Source organism: Seriola lalandi, unplaced genomic scaffold (genome assembly GCF_002814215.2).
Source record: "Seriola lalandi dorsalis isolate HSWRI2012SDOR001 ecotype SW California unplaced genomic scaffold, Sedor1 jcf7180002054544, whole genome shotgun sequence".
NCBI lineage: Eukaryota > Metazoa > Chordata > Actinopteri > Carangiformes > Carangidae > Seriola > Seriola lalandi.
The window spans coordinates 1,656,385-1,672,593 of record NW_019525097.1 but is presented as its reverse complement, the minus strand read 5'-3'; the positions used below and the strand labels follow the sequence as shown (position 1 = coordinate 1,672,593).

The following is a 16,209-nucleotide window of genomic DNA, read 5'->3' as shown; positions in this document are numbered from 1 at the left end:
ATATATATATATATATATATATATATATATATATATATATATATATATATATGTACAATCTTTACAACTTTGATTTTAACTCAGTGAATATGAGTTTTTATATATATTTAAGACTCTAAATTGTGTGCGCTAAAACAGAATATTAGCATATAAAGATAAGTCACTTGGTCGTGGTCATGTACATAAATATATATAACACAGACTCACATGCACTTGTTTTTGACAGTAGATGTACACAGCTCCAGTCAGAAATATTAACACCCTGGACCACATTGTTACTCTGGGGGAAAAAAAAAACACGTCACATAAACTAATAGTAGAACCAATTATGGAACAAGGAGACTGTTAACGCACATATCACTAACACACATACACACTCACCGAGCACTTTGTTTGGAACACCTGTACAACTGCTTATTCATGCAATTATCCAATCAGCCAATCACGTGGCGGCAGTGAAATGTATAAATCCTGCAGATAGATTTCTGCTGAGGCAGCAGATGAATCCACGGACCCAACCTGCCTTGTGTCAACAGGCCAGGTTGGGGGTGGCGGTGTAATGGTGTGGAGGATATTTTCTTGTCACTCTTTGGGCTCCTTAATCAATCATGGTCTGAATGTCACAGTCAATCTTAGTATTGTCACTGACCATGTTCATCCCTTTATAGCCTCAGTTTTCCATCTTCTAATGGCGAGTGACCACAGTGACAGACCTGAATCCAGTAAAATACCTTTGGGATGCGGTTGTGGGTTTTGAACATACCTTTGTTCATCCTCTAGTAAAAAAAAAACGCCCAATCTGGATTCTACGTCCTTGAATAATTATAGACCCATGTCCAAATTGTGTTTTTTATCCAAGGTCACAGTATCCTCCTACATAGAGACATGGGTAGGCATTATTATCATTTCTATGGTGATGACACCCAGGTATATATTCCTCTAAGGCCCAATTATATTAAGGATATTAAGAAATCTAAGGGTAATATTTGATGCCAACCTAAGCTTTGATAATTAAGTCACATGTGATTCAGTCTTGTTTTTACCAGCTCAGGATCATTTCTAAAATCAGATCATTTCAATCAATCACTGACCTACAAAGGTCAAAGTTGTACATACATTTATTTAGATTTCAGAATGATTTTATTGCTGACTTTTAAGGCCTTTAATGGCTCAGCCCACAATTACATCTCTGATTTGTTGATATGGTATGTGCCTCACCGAGATCTGTGATCTGCTGGTCACCCCAAGGTCAAGGCTTGTGACTTAGTGTTCGCTATTAGAGCCCCGACACGCTGGAACTCTCTCCCGACTCAAATCAGACCCTTTACCTCTTTGACCTCCTTTAATTCTCTTCTCAAGATGCATTTCTTTCCGGATCTTTTTCTTTATTTTAAAAAAAAAAAATTTATGCTCAAGTACTTTGGAGTTTTCTTTTATTTTGTCAAGCACTTTCGTAACTTTGCTAAGAAGAGTGCTACATAAATAAAGTTATTGTTATTATTACAATGATCATTTTGTCAAATAAAATTGAGCTTAAATAATCAAACAACATAAACTTAAGTCACACAGTATGACATTATAAAATTTTAAAAGTATGTGACTTTCTGTCATACTTTTATTTGACATGCTGTGTCAACACGATCCATTATTGGTGCATTTACAGTATTATAAATCAATAAGCTTTTATGACAACCTTATGAGCAGCAAGCTGTAAATATCATATTTTAGGATGTTGTACTTGTTTGCATCACTTTGCATTTGAACTATGAACACAAACAAGCAGGTGTTAGTTTTCAGTTTTCTCCTAACAGTGCACTGTTCACAACTGCCCACATGTTGTGCCATATACCAAATATAGTCAATGATGTGGTTCAGTTCATGCCCACCTCATTTTCTTGTTGAGGTCAGATATGGTTTCCTTTTAGCCATTGTTATACTGCGGTTATGTAACACTGAACAGCGCAGACGGTCTCTTTAATTAACAACACATGAATGGCACAAACAGTGGGGCACAAAAGTCTGAGACCATTCTCCCATTCACTTGAATGGGATGCACAAATATGCAGATGTTCATTAACAGACAGGTATATATGAGTCATGAATACACACTTGCTCGCTGAAATACCCCACTGATAATAATGAGAATTATGATTCTTTTTGAAGGTTACAATGTCCATTATTGTTAGAGATTTTGGTACGGTGACCTGTTTACCTCCTGTTTGTTCGTTTGTTTGACGAAACACAAGGTTTCAAGCAAAAATTAAACATCACAAGCTTCCTAAATTAAAATTCCTAAATAGGAAAAGCCAATACAAATTTACACTGAATAGAAAAAGATTTCATTTTGATTGACTACAAAGTTGAAGTTTTCTTATGCAATAACATCATAATATCACACCATGTGTTTTTCAAGGTGCCAGTTACACTAGTATCTCAATATTAGGGATACAACTGTCTACAGTACAGTTAAGTAGATCGTATGTAGTAAGCTCCCTTCTCTGTTCAGATCACATCTCATTGACAAAGATTAAAATGCGCTTATAAAAAGCTCTTACCTTGGCTTTACACAGTCGAGTGACCTGTCTTTGGTGCAGTTAGCAAACAGTAATCCAGCTGTACTCCATATCTCTCAGGCACACATCAGACTTCCAGTCAAAGTAAGTCAGAGCATCTATCAGAAAGACTGGGTTAGATTAGACAGGGTGTGTGTGTGTGTGTGTGTGTGTGTGTGTGTGTGTACGTGTTGGGTGTGTGTGGAGGGTTTGAGACATTGCAATGTCCTGGCTTTGTGCTGAAAGACCATTTGCATCAATGGCATGTCTCCACAACAACTGGTCTGGTCAGCATGTCTTTTAGTTTTCCATATATTATTATATTTGTCTACCAAATCAAGCACTCTCCTTCCAGAGGTCACACAACAGATGCCTGTCTCATGAAACCAATTCTGCTCTTTGAGTCAGCCTAAAACTTAACACTGAGGACCCTCGGTTATTATAGAGCATGCACTGGCTCTATAAACCAGATGATGATCATTTGAAAGAAGTAGGGTCACCAATAAATAACCAATTACCTGCAACAGAGACAGATCCAGATCAGACTCAGGATCAGTGGCGGAAAATAATTAAGTACATTTACTAATGTACGGAACTTGAATATCATTTTAAAGGTACTTAAACTTGGTCAAGATCCGACAGAGGAAAGTGTGTGGAGGGCAGTGCTGCAGACAGACAAACCATCAGCTGTCTCTTGCCCACTTTCCATATTTCCTTTCTTCACTTTAGGTTAACAAGCTAACACACGTTGGGTAGCATTTGCATATGAGCAAAGACGATGTAATGATCCTTGTAGACTTTGGGCTCTGCTACAGGCAGATAGGTAGGTCTATACTTTTTTTTCATTTATTAGCTGCCTATCCTTTGTTAGGGTCGTGAGAGGGGCTGGAGGCAGTCCCAGCTGACAGTGGGCGAGGCACACCCTTGGAAAGGTCCCCAGTCTATCGCACGGCTGCCACCTATTCACACCTACAGGTAATTTAGAGTCATGCTGAAGATGGAGTAACCTGGAAGAAACACGCAGACATGAGGAGAACTTGAAAATGTCCAGACAGAGAGGCGCCCGGCCGGCCGGGAGGTTTGAACCCAGAACCTTCCTGCTGCGAGGTGACAGTGCCACTGCCCCTCGGTCTGTTCTTTTACTTATTAATTTTATCACTGTGAACTGTCAAATAAAAAAAGTAATGGCATCAAATTTTGGGAAGGAACTTGAAAACTTTCAAGACTGACAGCAGCGGCATGCCTGCTGGATACCTGTTTAAGACAACAGGTGCATTGTGACCTCTTGACCACAGTGACTTTGCGTAATCACACAGATATTTAAAGGTACCAGTGACGTTTGAAACTTATTACAGATCTTCATTTAGCAAGACACTTTTCATGTGTTTCACAGAAACTGTGAGAATTGTGATTGTGAAAAGTATCGAGAAAAGTGATAATGAATTGAAAATTATATAATATAAATAAATAATAAAATGAGTGGTTTTGGTAGGTTTTTTTTGTCCAGATTAAACAAACAAAATAGGTATTATGTGTTAATCAGTGAGCTTCCTTATACAATGCCAAGCTAACCATCTGCTGGCTGTAGGAGAAGCAGGAGGTTATTAGTTTAGGTTAGCATAAACATCAGAGGCCAGTCTGGCCTTCACAAATACACCTACCAGCACCTTCAAAGCTTATTTATTTAACAAGTTCTAACTTGTTCTACAGGGTATTGTGTGCTGTTCCTCTCTGGGAACAGTAGACTTCCTGGACTCGTAGAAATCCAGGAAGTAACTGCATCCAGCTGCTAGTGCAGTAGGATATAATGTCCTGCATTGTTGAGCCACTAGCACTGTTGGGAAAGAGCACAATATCAGGCAATGCAAATCATTCTACATAAAGACAGCAACACAAAAATAGCCACGACTAGTCATTATATCGTCACAGACTTTGCTAAATGGTGCTTTTGTTTGGATAGAAAAAATAGAGGCTGAACGTGTTAATCTACTGGAGTGAGTCAAGTTGTGCCTTGTTTAAGGTCCAGTGGATATCTATTTTGTCTAACACATAGAGTATGTGTAATATTCATGTTTATGTCTTTATTTAAACTCGAAGATCACTGAGGGTAAAACCCTCATTTACAATGATGTGGAGCAGACAAAAAAATACAAGTAAAAAAGGATATGAAATTAAAACAAACATTGGTGCCACTTTTACTGGTGATGATGAGGCTGTGGAGAAAAGCATAAATTGAGATTTGTCTGCATTTAAAACTAATTTATAGTCATTGAGAGCAACTTCTCTAGACTGTACAGTATCCACAATGCATAAAGATGATAAAGATGGATATTACAACCAGTTGCAGAAGAAACAAAATCATTTATATATAGAATAAAAAGAACAAGTCCAAGGACTGAGCCTGGAGGCTCGAACTCTGGAGCCAATTATGCAACTTCATGAAAAGCAATACCAAGAGTGGTGGCAGTAACAGTGCGGTGCTTTTCTCTAAAACCAAATTGGTGTGTACTTAAAATTCAATGTGCAGAAAGGAATGATTTAAGTTCGTAATATACTGGAGATTCTAGTATTTTTGAGAGGCATGGTAAATAGAGATAGGCCTAAAATTGTTTAGTATAGCTGTGTCTCTTCCTGTATGTAATGGAGTCACATAGGCAGTCTACCAAACCTTGATATTTACTAGTGTGTGTTAGCCTGTAAGGAGTGACTGAGACTTAAGTGTTGTTGTCAGCCTGAGGCTCTGTGGAAGACTTATTTCACATACATTCACATGCAAGATATAAAAACAAACTAAATAACTTGCATCTAAAAAAAAAGATGCACCACCTTAAACACCAAACACTGGCCTTACTTCTTATTACTTCTTACATTTCAGTTTTGAGAATTCAACTCTTTTGTGAAACACAAATGAAGGCATGTTGACAGTGTGATGGAACTTTAATAAAATGAGCAGCCTGTCAACAATTTTGTCGACAGCTGTGAAAGCAGTGTAGTCGTGACTTGCACGCACACACACACACACACAGGTCCTCACAAAGATAGCAATATACTGATTGTGAGAGATTTCTTCATGCTGCTATGAGCTTGCTAAAAAGAGCTTATGTTTTCTCTGAGTACTTCCTGGTGCTCACTTTACCTTGTTTGGAATTATATTTGACTGATGGTCCTGTCCAAGACAATTTATCATTGTGATGCCACCCCTTGAATAAACAAGTTCACTGATCTGTGCAAGACAGCCTCGCCTTGTGTAACTGATTTGATTGGCAAACCAAAACAACAGCTGTTTTGCATCTACTTTGTTGAATACTTGTGCGCGCACACACACACACACACACACACACACACACACACACACACACACACACACACACACACACACAATCTTTTACAGAAACAATTAACAGTTTGTAAACTTTCAAATTATATTCACTTTTACAAAACATCAGATATTAAATAACAATTGTCAAAATCAATCACAATCTGCTGGTATGGTTTGCTTGGCTGGTTGTAATACCGACTGACCGACCGTCTGCAAAGATCATCAGGTGTTGAAGGATTGAGACACGCCGGAGTCATTAGATGACATATTGTAACCATCTGGAAAAACAGCAACAAGACAACATGATTAAGTTTGAGGCAAAACAATTTGATAGATAGAAAAACAAGGCTGTACAGTGGTGCCTTTAGCTAAATGCTAAGGTCAGCATGCGAACACGCAGAATGGGCAGAGCAGGACAAGCAGTCATTATTATTTGGAGAGTTCACGCATTATTCCAAGATGGTTGCCCACACTGTTATCTCTGTACGCAGAGAAAACGCCATACACATTCTTTTGTTGTGTTGCTGTTTGTGGTGGTTTGTTGACAAGTGGAACCACATATGAACAAGAAATTAGTTCAATCACTTGTATTCAGGTAATCACAATTGTGACCACCAAACTTTTCTACTAAAAGTATAAGGTGTCTTACTCCAATTAACACATCATCTCCTACAAAGCTCGAGTCTGAACAAAACCCTTGAATTAAGTTTTATTAATATCAGATTATTGTTTATTAAAGCTTTACTGATAAATCATTTGATTCTTCAACATTGTCTCAATATGACTGGTTTATGTGAAACATTAACCTGATGTGCCCGAAGGTTAGCAACTGTTTGGAAAAGGGCAGGTGGTTTCGAAATAAACTTGGCAGGTGATTGGATGAACCGTCCGTCTATCATGTGATGTAGGAGGAGCGCGCCAAACAGGGAAATACTGCTCTGAAAGCTAGTCAGCATGTTGGTAGATTATTTTTGCCATAGTTCTAAGGAAAATATGCAAAAAAAAGAGGCACAAAAACCAAAACAGTCGTTTCTCCATAGTTGTTCCTCGCAGAAGTTCCTCCCTCATAGCAGGTTGATTGGTTCAAACCACTGTGGTTTGGCCACAAGCCAGTCGCTTGAGGCCTGGCAAAATGTATTCTCACTTACCAGAAGTGATTAAATCATTAATGAAGAAGCCTGTTTGTCTGCTGTGAAAAGTTGGATGTCACATAACTTCCTCCTGATTGTGGCCTCTTAACTTTCAGATTCTTCCCCTTGTCTAAAGTATTAAACAAAGGGAAATTCTGACTAAGTGGTAATAGATTAAAAGTTGAGGGAACACCCATTTATCATAAACATTAATATATTCTGGGGAACATGAACGTCTCTACCAAAATGTTGTGCCAATCCATCAAATAAGTGTTGAGATATTTCCCAAGATACTGTAAGGTGAAAACCTGCTGGATGGCAGATGAAAGGTCAGGGATGACCAGAGTCATTAGGATTCACCCCAAAACATCACAGTAATGTTGAAATATTCCAGCCTAAATCAAAGTACTGCACCGACCCACTACACTAGCATTTTGAAATGTATCTTTCTTTCTTATTCAACTGTTGCTATACCTCTTCCTCTTCTCCAGTTCCGCAAAAAGCCCAATCCACTTGTTGATGATGTTCCAGCGCTGGTGCTCTAAAACAAGAATATAAGAAAAACCATGACTCACCACAACATTTTAAAAAGAGACTGATGAGCTGTGACCAAAAAAAAAGAAAAAAAAAAGAAAGAAAGACATGATTTAGAAAACTGTTCTTACCCTTGTGCCACCGCTGGATGTTTGCGACCTGATTGCTATTTCTGACCGCACCTGAAAAGTTAATTCTCAAAAATTAGCACACTGCTGTAAAAGTAAAACAAGTTTGTTGTTTGGTGTTTTTAAAAGATCAACAAGACAGAATTTATGAAGTTCAGTGAGGCCGAGGGTGTTACCAGCGTTCGGGATTTCAACCAGCTACTAGCTCAGGGAGGGACGGCTAAGGAGCTAATATGCTCAATGCTAACTTCTGACAACAGTTGTATTACTGCATTGTTTATTTTACTCATGTTATTATTGTTACAGACAATCACGACTAAGAAGTGAAAGTTTGACTTAAGTAGGAGAATTTCTGTATTGTTGCCGTTCACACTGGTTTGTCAGTAGTGGTGTAATCAAATGGCTAATAATCAGTTAGCGAATCAAATACTTGTCCTTAATAAAGACTGAATGAATTAATTGAATTTCCTTATGGATTCTGTGTTTCATTAGGTGAGATGTTTTTTTGATTATTGAGTCATACCTACCTTTTTGTCCAACAATGTTCCAAACACCAATATGAAGAAACCCTTTATAAAGACAAACAGAGTAGCTTTAGCTAAGAGGCAAACCACTATTGAGAACCTACAGAATAACTAATAGCATAGAATTAGCAACTACTGTATTTGTACCTGCAGTGAATTGAAGAAGGCAAATGAAATATGGATTCCTCTATTTTCTGGGTTTGTCATAGTTCCAACTCCCAGAGCCCAAGTTAATCCAAAAAATGGTGTTAGGACAGCCAAACTCCTTGCAATAACCACTAGAATATGCCTCTCAGCAGCTTGTGCAGCATCCCTCACTGCCCTTCTCCTCAACATTTTATATATCACCACAATCAGGATGAAGAGGTTTATCACCACTATCGTCAGTGCAGGGATAACAAATGCCAGCAGAGCCATGGACTCGTACCAGTTGAGCCAGCAGACCCCATTTTGTCGAATGTACTCTAAGCTGGGTGCAGTTACAGCTATGGTTATGACTGCAATGATGAGAGGTGCCCCATAGCCAAGGGTGAATCCTATAGCCAACAAAGACTTTTTAGACAAACCCCCATCGAAGACACTGACTGTGCGATAGAGCAACAGCAGGGCTGAGGCAAACATCCAGAAAAACAGGGATAGGTAGAAAAAATGGATGAAAAAGGTGGCCGCAGAGCATGCTGGTGGGTTTTCCTCTTTTGGATCTGAGATGGCTGCCCCAATAATAAACCAAATGTTTGCAATCAGGAGAGAGACAGCGATGTTAACAATGGAAACATGACGCAGGTACGATGTGTTGTTCTTTCTTATTTTTCTCCATATGACAGCCTCAATGATGAGGCATATAACCAAGGAAGCCATGGATATGCCGACTCCAATGTAGGTTATAAAATCCAACACAGGGTCATCTGGACTGAAGGGCGACATAAGGATAGAGAACGAGGTCAGATGGTTGCAGTTGCATGTGATGGTTTCGTTTCCGTCGACTACCAACTCGCAGCCCTCGCCGTCCCATCCTCCGAGACCATCGAAGAGGCTGAAGTTCCAGAAAACACACTGCGGGTTCCCCAGCGTGTCGTTTATAATGTCAAATGTAAAGGAAATATTATTGACGCTGCCGCTGGACTGAACGAGCACGACTCTCCCATTGATGACGTTGGAGGTTGAATTGACTTCGTCTCTGGCCGGGAGTACGTTATCCATTGAGGAAAAAGTTATCACGGTGATTGACTTATTCCCTCCGTCAGCCTCTGGTATTTCTATCTCCACTGAAGAATTAAAGTCGCCACTGAAACTGTCTGTGAATCTAGTTTTGTTCAAGAGAATGGCATCTGTCACAATGTCAAAAGACTCATCGTTGAGGTTACGTGTTATATTCTCAACAGACAGCAATAATGATGAGCTGGCACTTTGAACTTCAGGGATGTTACTTCTTGTTACTGAGCTGTTTCCAGTGGATCTGCTGTTCAGAGTGTTCCATGAATCCCTTGCCCCGTCTGTGGTGAGGATACCTGCAGTTACTAGGAGATCCTAAATTCAAAGGAAAGTAGATATTAGATCATGTGAAATGTAGTATATATATTGTATATATGGGCATTATTTAGGACGGACTGATCCACGTACCTCCATTACAGTTTCAGATATTACGATATTTAAAGATGATGTCGCATTTGCTACATTGCTGAGTATTATAACAATGGCGTTAATGTTGGCAGGAGATTCAACCACTTGCTGACTGAAGTTAGTGGTGATATTGCTGAGTTGGTCCAAGAAGGCTGGCAGTGAATTGTTATTCAAGAACTGTGAGATTTAAAAGAAAAAAGATGAGGGTAATGATCAATTTAAAGTCACTATGTGTATTCTATGTATGTGAAAACTCACCTGAGACTGGTTAAACAGCTCCTGAATCACTCGTAGGACACAGTTGTCTACTACGTCTTCCCAGTTGCCATTTTCCTTACAAACTGCTGTCTTTTCTCCCACCTCGTCTGGTTCGCAGGAAGCTACACCCTTGTCACCAACATTTCCAGCGCCGAAGCCATCATCATCTATACATCTGAATTCTAGAGAGAAAGAAGTGAGTTTAACATCAGTATTTGTAGCTACAGGAAAAATATCTTCACCTGAATGGTATAGAGACACACTGATGACATATTTTAGTTTAGCATCACACTGCTTCTCTTGATAAAAAGCCAATTAGATTTTAACATTGGGTTTTGGATTACTGCAGAAAACAAACTCTGTGATGAACAACAGTTTATGATACCTACACGTCTTGTTCAGCACAACAATCTTTACAAATGAATGCCACTTTTATAATTTCTTAAGCTTAAATACAATCACCAGAAGTAAAAAGGTAATTTAAGCTATAAACAAACTACACCACGATCGCATCTCTTCAATGTCACCACTACTGAACTTGTACTTTGATCTAGCTGTTACTTCCCCTACAAAACCTTTCCTCTAACAAAGTTATTAACAGTCTCTTGAAGTGAGAGTACAAACACATCGAGGTGGACTGGTGAGTAGATTGGTTTTCATTTTCGCCGTGATGACATTCAACGTCCTTGACAAGCTCTGTAGACTCATATAGCCACTTGCTAGCAACTGGCTCTTTTTTAAGTGACATAAAAGCTAAAGAAATCACAACTGGGGTATTTACTGATGTATTTTATGTGGCAGAATAAAACCTTCGGGATGAGGGAATGGGAAGTAATAAAATGCTAACTACTTTCCCAGTTTTAGGACTCATTCTTGCAGCATGCTCTGCAGTGTCTGGGTTAACACTTACCATCAGTGGATAGCTCCAGTATTATTTCTTTTTTGAAGTCCTTGAGTTCTACCACTTGACAAGTAAACTTCTCTTCACTGTTTGCACAGTTTTCAGGAACTCGAAACGTGTGGTTGATCTTTTTACCTGGTACTAAATATACAAAAAAACAACACTTAAATGTAGAGTAGAGTAGTGGGGTATCAACATTCACTTATGACAAGTAATACGTTATCTCAAATAGCTGTCTATGAACTGCATTTATATGTAGATGATTTCCTAATAGCTTATTTGCTTTTTGGTGTTTGTTCAGTTTTACCTGCAGAAGGTATGCCTTCAAACTCAACAGTGTAGGGGCTGTTGACTGAGCACTCCAGTTGCACTTCCTTTCCAACCTCACACTTGACCTTGATTCTTACCGGTCTTACTTGGATCGAGGGTATCACTTTGGAAGAGATTGATCCATTCGATTGCTGTCTGAAAACGTTTCTGTCTCTCAGACTACATTCATAAAGTCCTGAAATCAAAGGTGGACATCAGTTCAAGGTCAAATCAATGTGAGGCCAGTGTTTTACCGATATAAAAATATGTGAGATAACAGCTCCATCCAGTGGCAAGGCAACAAAGCAACAACCCAAATCAGTGTCATGATTGTCTCCTGTTCTTTCCTGCCTCCGGTACAGTCACCTGACCTTCCCCACCCATCTACACACCTGTTTTCACTCTGTCAATCATCCAGCACGGACTGCCTGTCTGTTCCTGCCTATTTAGCTCCAGTTGATGTTCTCACCTGTTTTCCTGTTTACCTGCATTCTTGCCTGCACTGCGTGTTACTCTGAGGTATAACTATTATATCACTTGATTGTTCCTGTCAGAATTCTGCAATTGTGCACAGCATCTCCGTTGCAAACATATATGATATGAAAATGCCACCTAAGACAGAAAAACAAATCACGTACTGACCACACCATTGGATCTATTTCTTACCATTGTTAGTGAAAAAGAAATTCAACACAGTTAAAGTTGCCTTTTCATCATCTCTTTTAAAGATGTGTTCACTATCTGGACGTATTAACTCGCCGTCACGTGTCCACTCTGCAGTCCAGTTGTCACTAAAGCCGAGAATCGATGGAGGAGGACCACAAGTCAGGGTCACACTTTGCCCAGAAAAAGGTTGAACAAAATTAAAGGTTGTCGGATCTTTAAAGAAAATGGACACAAATGTCAGACAATTATTATAAAATCATCTGTACACAACAATCAGATATTTCTGAAATGACAAAAAAATTTTTTTTTATGTCTGTCAGAAATTTTTCAAACTGACTTACCGTCAAATATCATAGGGTATGTTCCTGCCAGGTCTGTAAATATCCCTGTATTAAAGTTAGCAATTTCATTTTCTTGAAAAGAAGTTGCTCTGATAGTGTAATCAGCGATGGTGCTTCCACTCCTGTTACACAGAATGGAATCCCAGTGAAAATCCACCTCATCTATCACCATCACAAGATGGTATAATATAGTCCATTTAGAACCACACTAAACCTTTAATCAGTGTACATAATCACAATGACAATGCTAACATGCTGATAGCAAGCAGGCGTTAATACTACATTTAAATATTGATTTTAAAAAATGAATTACCCACTTTGCAAATATATTATGTTTCAAAAGCATAAGAAAAATCAAACTGTCGGTAGAAAAATATATCAAAACTAATTTAAGAATCAAATTTGACTCACCTGAAACTTACTAACTGTGATGATATTCGGCTTGAGAAGAACTTCTTACTTTGTCTTTCAATCTGTGAGATAGTGACATGGCCTGCTTGTTATTAATTCTATAATCAATTCAGGATCAGATATAACAATGTATCAATATTGTGACAAAACAAGGACAGCGTATTTAAGGCCTTTGTGGGTTAAAAAAAAAAAAAATTTACAGAAGAACAGAAAAATTACGTGAAAAAAAAAAAGGATGTTCGATTTATTAGAAAAGATTAAAGTGTCTAAATTTGTGACTTTAATCATGAAAATTTAAAGTTTTTTGTCAGAATATTACCCCCATCCCCTGGCTTCATTATAATTATTGTTGTTTTCTTTATTTCACCTAATGACACAGACAGAGGAAACATGAAGACTTACAGCAGCACTGATGTTTTGATTAACTCCATTGCTTGGCTCATTGTACGCTACATTAAAGTCTATGTCCAGGGTGTTCGAGAAGTTCCTCTCTACAACAGAAACGGTTATTATCACAAAGAAGCAATTTCATGAGATACACACAACTTCATTCTTAATATTTAATGTGTAATACCGATTATTGTTGGTGCCGCTGTTGGTGTTGTCATGATTGGTGTTGTCGACGGCGACGTTGTTGTCATCTCTGTTGTTGTTGTTGTCATCTCTGTTGTTGTTGTCATGTCCGTTGTTGTTGTCATCTCTGTTGTTGTTGTTGTCATCTCTGTTGTTGTTGTCATCTCTGTTGTTGTCATTATCACTGTAAATAAAACGCAAATCAACAACACTTAGCATCAGTAAAAGATCTTTGAGATCAATACATTTTGTGTTTTCATCCACTGTAAGAAATTCTTGAACTTCCACGCAAAACACAGCAAAATGTTTCTCATACCCGGAGGTGGTGTTGGACATCGAGTGATATCTGTGGAGCAACATTAGAGATGAAATTATTTCACCACATTTTTCTGCCCCAAAAACATCACGCCTTCAATTCTAATTAACATCAGATCATTTTAGACATTAACTGATATTCACCAGATTAAACACAACCCTGACAGTGTTTATGTCAACACATGTAGCACAGTCTCCTTGCTTATTGCATCACTTTTATTGTAACAACTCCAAAATAGCAGTGCTTACTTGTGATTGGTTCACAGAACTGTCCATCAGTAGGAAGTCCATTTATGCAGTCGCAGGTTTGTGTGGTGGCGTCACCGCACGCACCGTATTTGACACACTTGTCACATGACCAAGCAAAGTTCTCCTCACACTGACACTGCAGACCTCCAGTTGAGTTTGGGTAGCATCCTTTTAAAGAAATTTAAAAAAAAAAACCTCAAGTCACTGTATAAAAATCACGCACTATTGATAAAAGAGCTCCAAATCAACTGCACAAATTATGTAAAGAAACAAACAAGTTCTTACCTGTGGTGAAATTTACACCTGTTACATTTAAAGTCTCAGAGATGGCAAGGGGGAATTGGATAGATCTCAGAATGTCCCTCAATCGGTCAGTGAAATTTGATGGGTCGCTGAAGATTGGGATGGTCAAGTCAAGGACTAAATCAATGTCCAGCAGCTCTGTGGTGAAGAACAGGAGAAAATCCATCACATAAGTCATAACATCATATCTCTGGGAGCTTTACGATGGCAACTGGACTTGTTGGAGGTTCTTGAAGACGTGTCACCTCTCATCCGAAAAGCTATCATATGAGTCATTAGTGACGCCTAAATCAGTTTAGAATCTAAATCTGTTTAATGATGATCGTTCCATGTGCCATGTGCTTGCAAAGCGATTGTTTGATTCCCCAACGTAAAGGTATGTGCTTTCTTCACTGCATTTAACTGCATGTCTAACATTTCTCTGCTTATGCCTGGATGTATTGTCCTTAGTGTCGACAAGCTTCTGCCTTAGTGTGTTATTGAGCTTGAAGTACAAAGGGATTTGGTGCTTGCTAAAGATCCTCCAGACTTTCTCAGATACTCATAAGGAATGACAATGTTTTTCTGTTTATTGTTCTTTTCTTCTCTGTCTGTTCTGTGTCTTTTTGTGGTTTTGATGAAGGCCCAGTCTGGGTAAGTGCAGTTTCTAAGTACTTCCCAGATGTTTTTGTCTCCTCTCCTTCCTCTCTGTCCTTGTGGGCCCCTGTCCTAGATTTCTGATGTTCTCCAGCTTGTGTCAGGCAGAGGTTAAGCAGGGCACCTATTACCACTAGGATAACTGCCTTCCTGTTGTATACCTCTGCCAAACAGCTAAGTTACAGGAAATATGGTCACAATCTTCCCTTCCTGAGTTACAGCATTTACTAATACTGAGAAGTATTTGCAGAACATTGCGATATCACAGTAAATTTGACCATTGATCATTTGGATATAAAATGTCATGACTTCATCATTTTAACCTTTTAGACATTTATTTTTAATTGTCATAATTACCATGTGAATTCCTGAGTTAGGTCTAAAATTGTGTTTTGTGAGGACAGAGTGACCTTTGAGCATCAAAATCTAATCAGTTCTTCTTTGAGTCCAAGTGAATGTTTGTACCAAATGTGAAGAAATTCCCTCAATGTGTCCTTGATATTACATTCAAGAGGCCGATAATGTGTTTTGTGAGTTCACAGTGAATTTAACCTGAATGTTTGAGCAAAACCCTCAAGGTCTTACTGAGATGTCGTATTTGCCAGAATGGGACGGACGCATGTACGTACATATGGACGGACAACCTGAGAACACAATGCATTGAGCCCTGGCACGGAGGCATAACGAGGTGTTAATGACCCAACAAGAAGTTAAAAGACTGGACCTGGACCTGGACCTGGAACTTAAGAAGCCTTTCGGATCCAGTTGCCTTCATAAAGCTCTTAGAGATACTGTGACCTGGATGACTGAGAATCTTCACACTCATCTATCCCCATCATAGAGAACAATATACACAACACTTTTCACTACTGTATGTGCAGTCATCATGACATGAATCACATGTATCAAAGTTTTGCCGATGTTTAGTGTGTGTCGAATTTGTTAGCTAACTTTTCTTAATAATATGTTCTACTAGCAACATAGCATCCATTAAACTTCATTTATGCAAAACAAAACAAAATGTTTCTCGTACCAAGAGTTGGGGTTGGACATCGAGTGATATCTGCGGAGAAACATTAGAGATTAAATAATTTTCCTGCTCCAAAAACATCACACCATCAATAATGATTAACATCAGATCATTTTTTTAAATTAATTGAGATTCAGATAATTAAACACAATCCTAACCACGTTTATGTCAACACATGTAGCACAGTTGATAGCATCACTTGTATTGTAACAACTCCAAAATTGTAGGTCTTACTTGTGATTGGTTCACAGAACTGTCCATCAGTAGGAAGTCCATTTATGCAGTCACAGGTTTGTGTGGTGGCGTCACCGCACGCACCGTATTTGACACACTTGTCACATGACCAAGCAAAGTTCTCCTCACACTGACACTGCAGACCTCCAGTTGAGTTTGGGTAGCATCCTTTTAAA

The 16,209-nt window shown here is 38.7% G+C and overlaps 2 protein-coding genes across 2 annotated transcripts in view; both read right to left on the bottom strand.

The window, feature by feature from the left end:
* The window catches only part of adgrf3b (adhesion G protein-coupled receptor F3b), a 14,685-nt gene extending 11,961 nt beyond the window's left edge, over nt 1–2,724 (bottom strand). The window contains exons 1-2 of the mRNA XM_023415155.2: nt 2,556–2,724; nt 204–280 (exon numbers count right to left, since the gene is read on the bottom strand). Coding sequence (XP_023270923.2) covers nt 204–273 — 70 coding nt within the window. The 5' untranslated portion in view covers nt 274–280; nt 2,556–2,724. The remainder of the gene's footprint in view (nt 1–203; nt 281–2,555) is intronic.
* Nucleotides 2,725–4,618: 1,894 nt separating this feature from the next.
* On the bottom strand, nt 4,619–16,197 carry LOC111661564 (adhesion G protein-coupled receptor F1-like). The gene is made up of 19 exons (XM_087176234.1): nt 16,034–16,197; nt 15,803–15,832; nt 14,116–14,271; nt 13,831–13,998; nt 13,583–13,612; nt 13,268–13,450; nt 13,096–13,184; nt 12,694–12,755; nt 12,283–12,404; nt 11,942–12,154; nt 11,274–11,471; nt 10,976–11,107; nt 10,066–10,247; nt 9,808–9,984; nt 8,335–9,714; nt 8,191–8,232; nt 7,667–7,717; nt 7,476–7,542; nt 4,619–6,149 (listed from the first exon to the last, which is right to left on the bottom strand). The coding sequence occupies exons 6-19, from the start codon at nt 13,443–13,445 to the stop codon at nt 6,094–6,096; spliced, it is 2,949 nt and encodes a 982-aa protein (XP_087032360.1). The 5' UTR covers nt 13,446–13,450; nt 13,583–13,612; nt 13,831–13,998; nt 14,116–14,271; nt 15,803–15,832; nt 16,034–16,197; the 3' UTR covers nt 4,619–6,093.
* Nucleotides 16,198–16,209: the final 12 nt, after the last annotated feature.

What these genes read in the sequence shown, in the direction of transcription:
- LOC111661564 (XM_087176234.1), bottom strand. Translation starts at nt 13,445, where the DNA reads ATGACAACAACAGAGATGACAACAACAACAGAGATGACAACAACAACA. An exon ending in ATACCCTATGATATTTGACG is followed by an intron (nt 12,155 to 12,282) that starts GTAAGTCAGTTT and finishes TTTTCTTTAAAG; the next exon opens with ATCCGACAACCTTTAATTTT. An exon ending in AGCTGTTTAACCAGTCTCAG is followed by an intron (nt 9,985 to 10,065) that starts GTGAGTTTTCAC and finishes TAAATCTCACAG; the next exon opens with TTCTTGAATAACAATTCACT.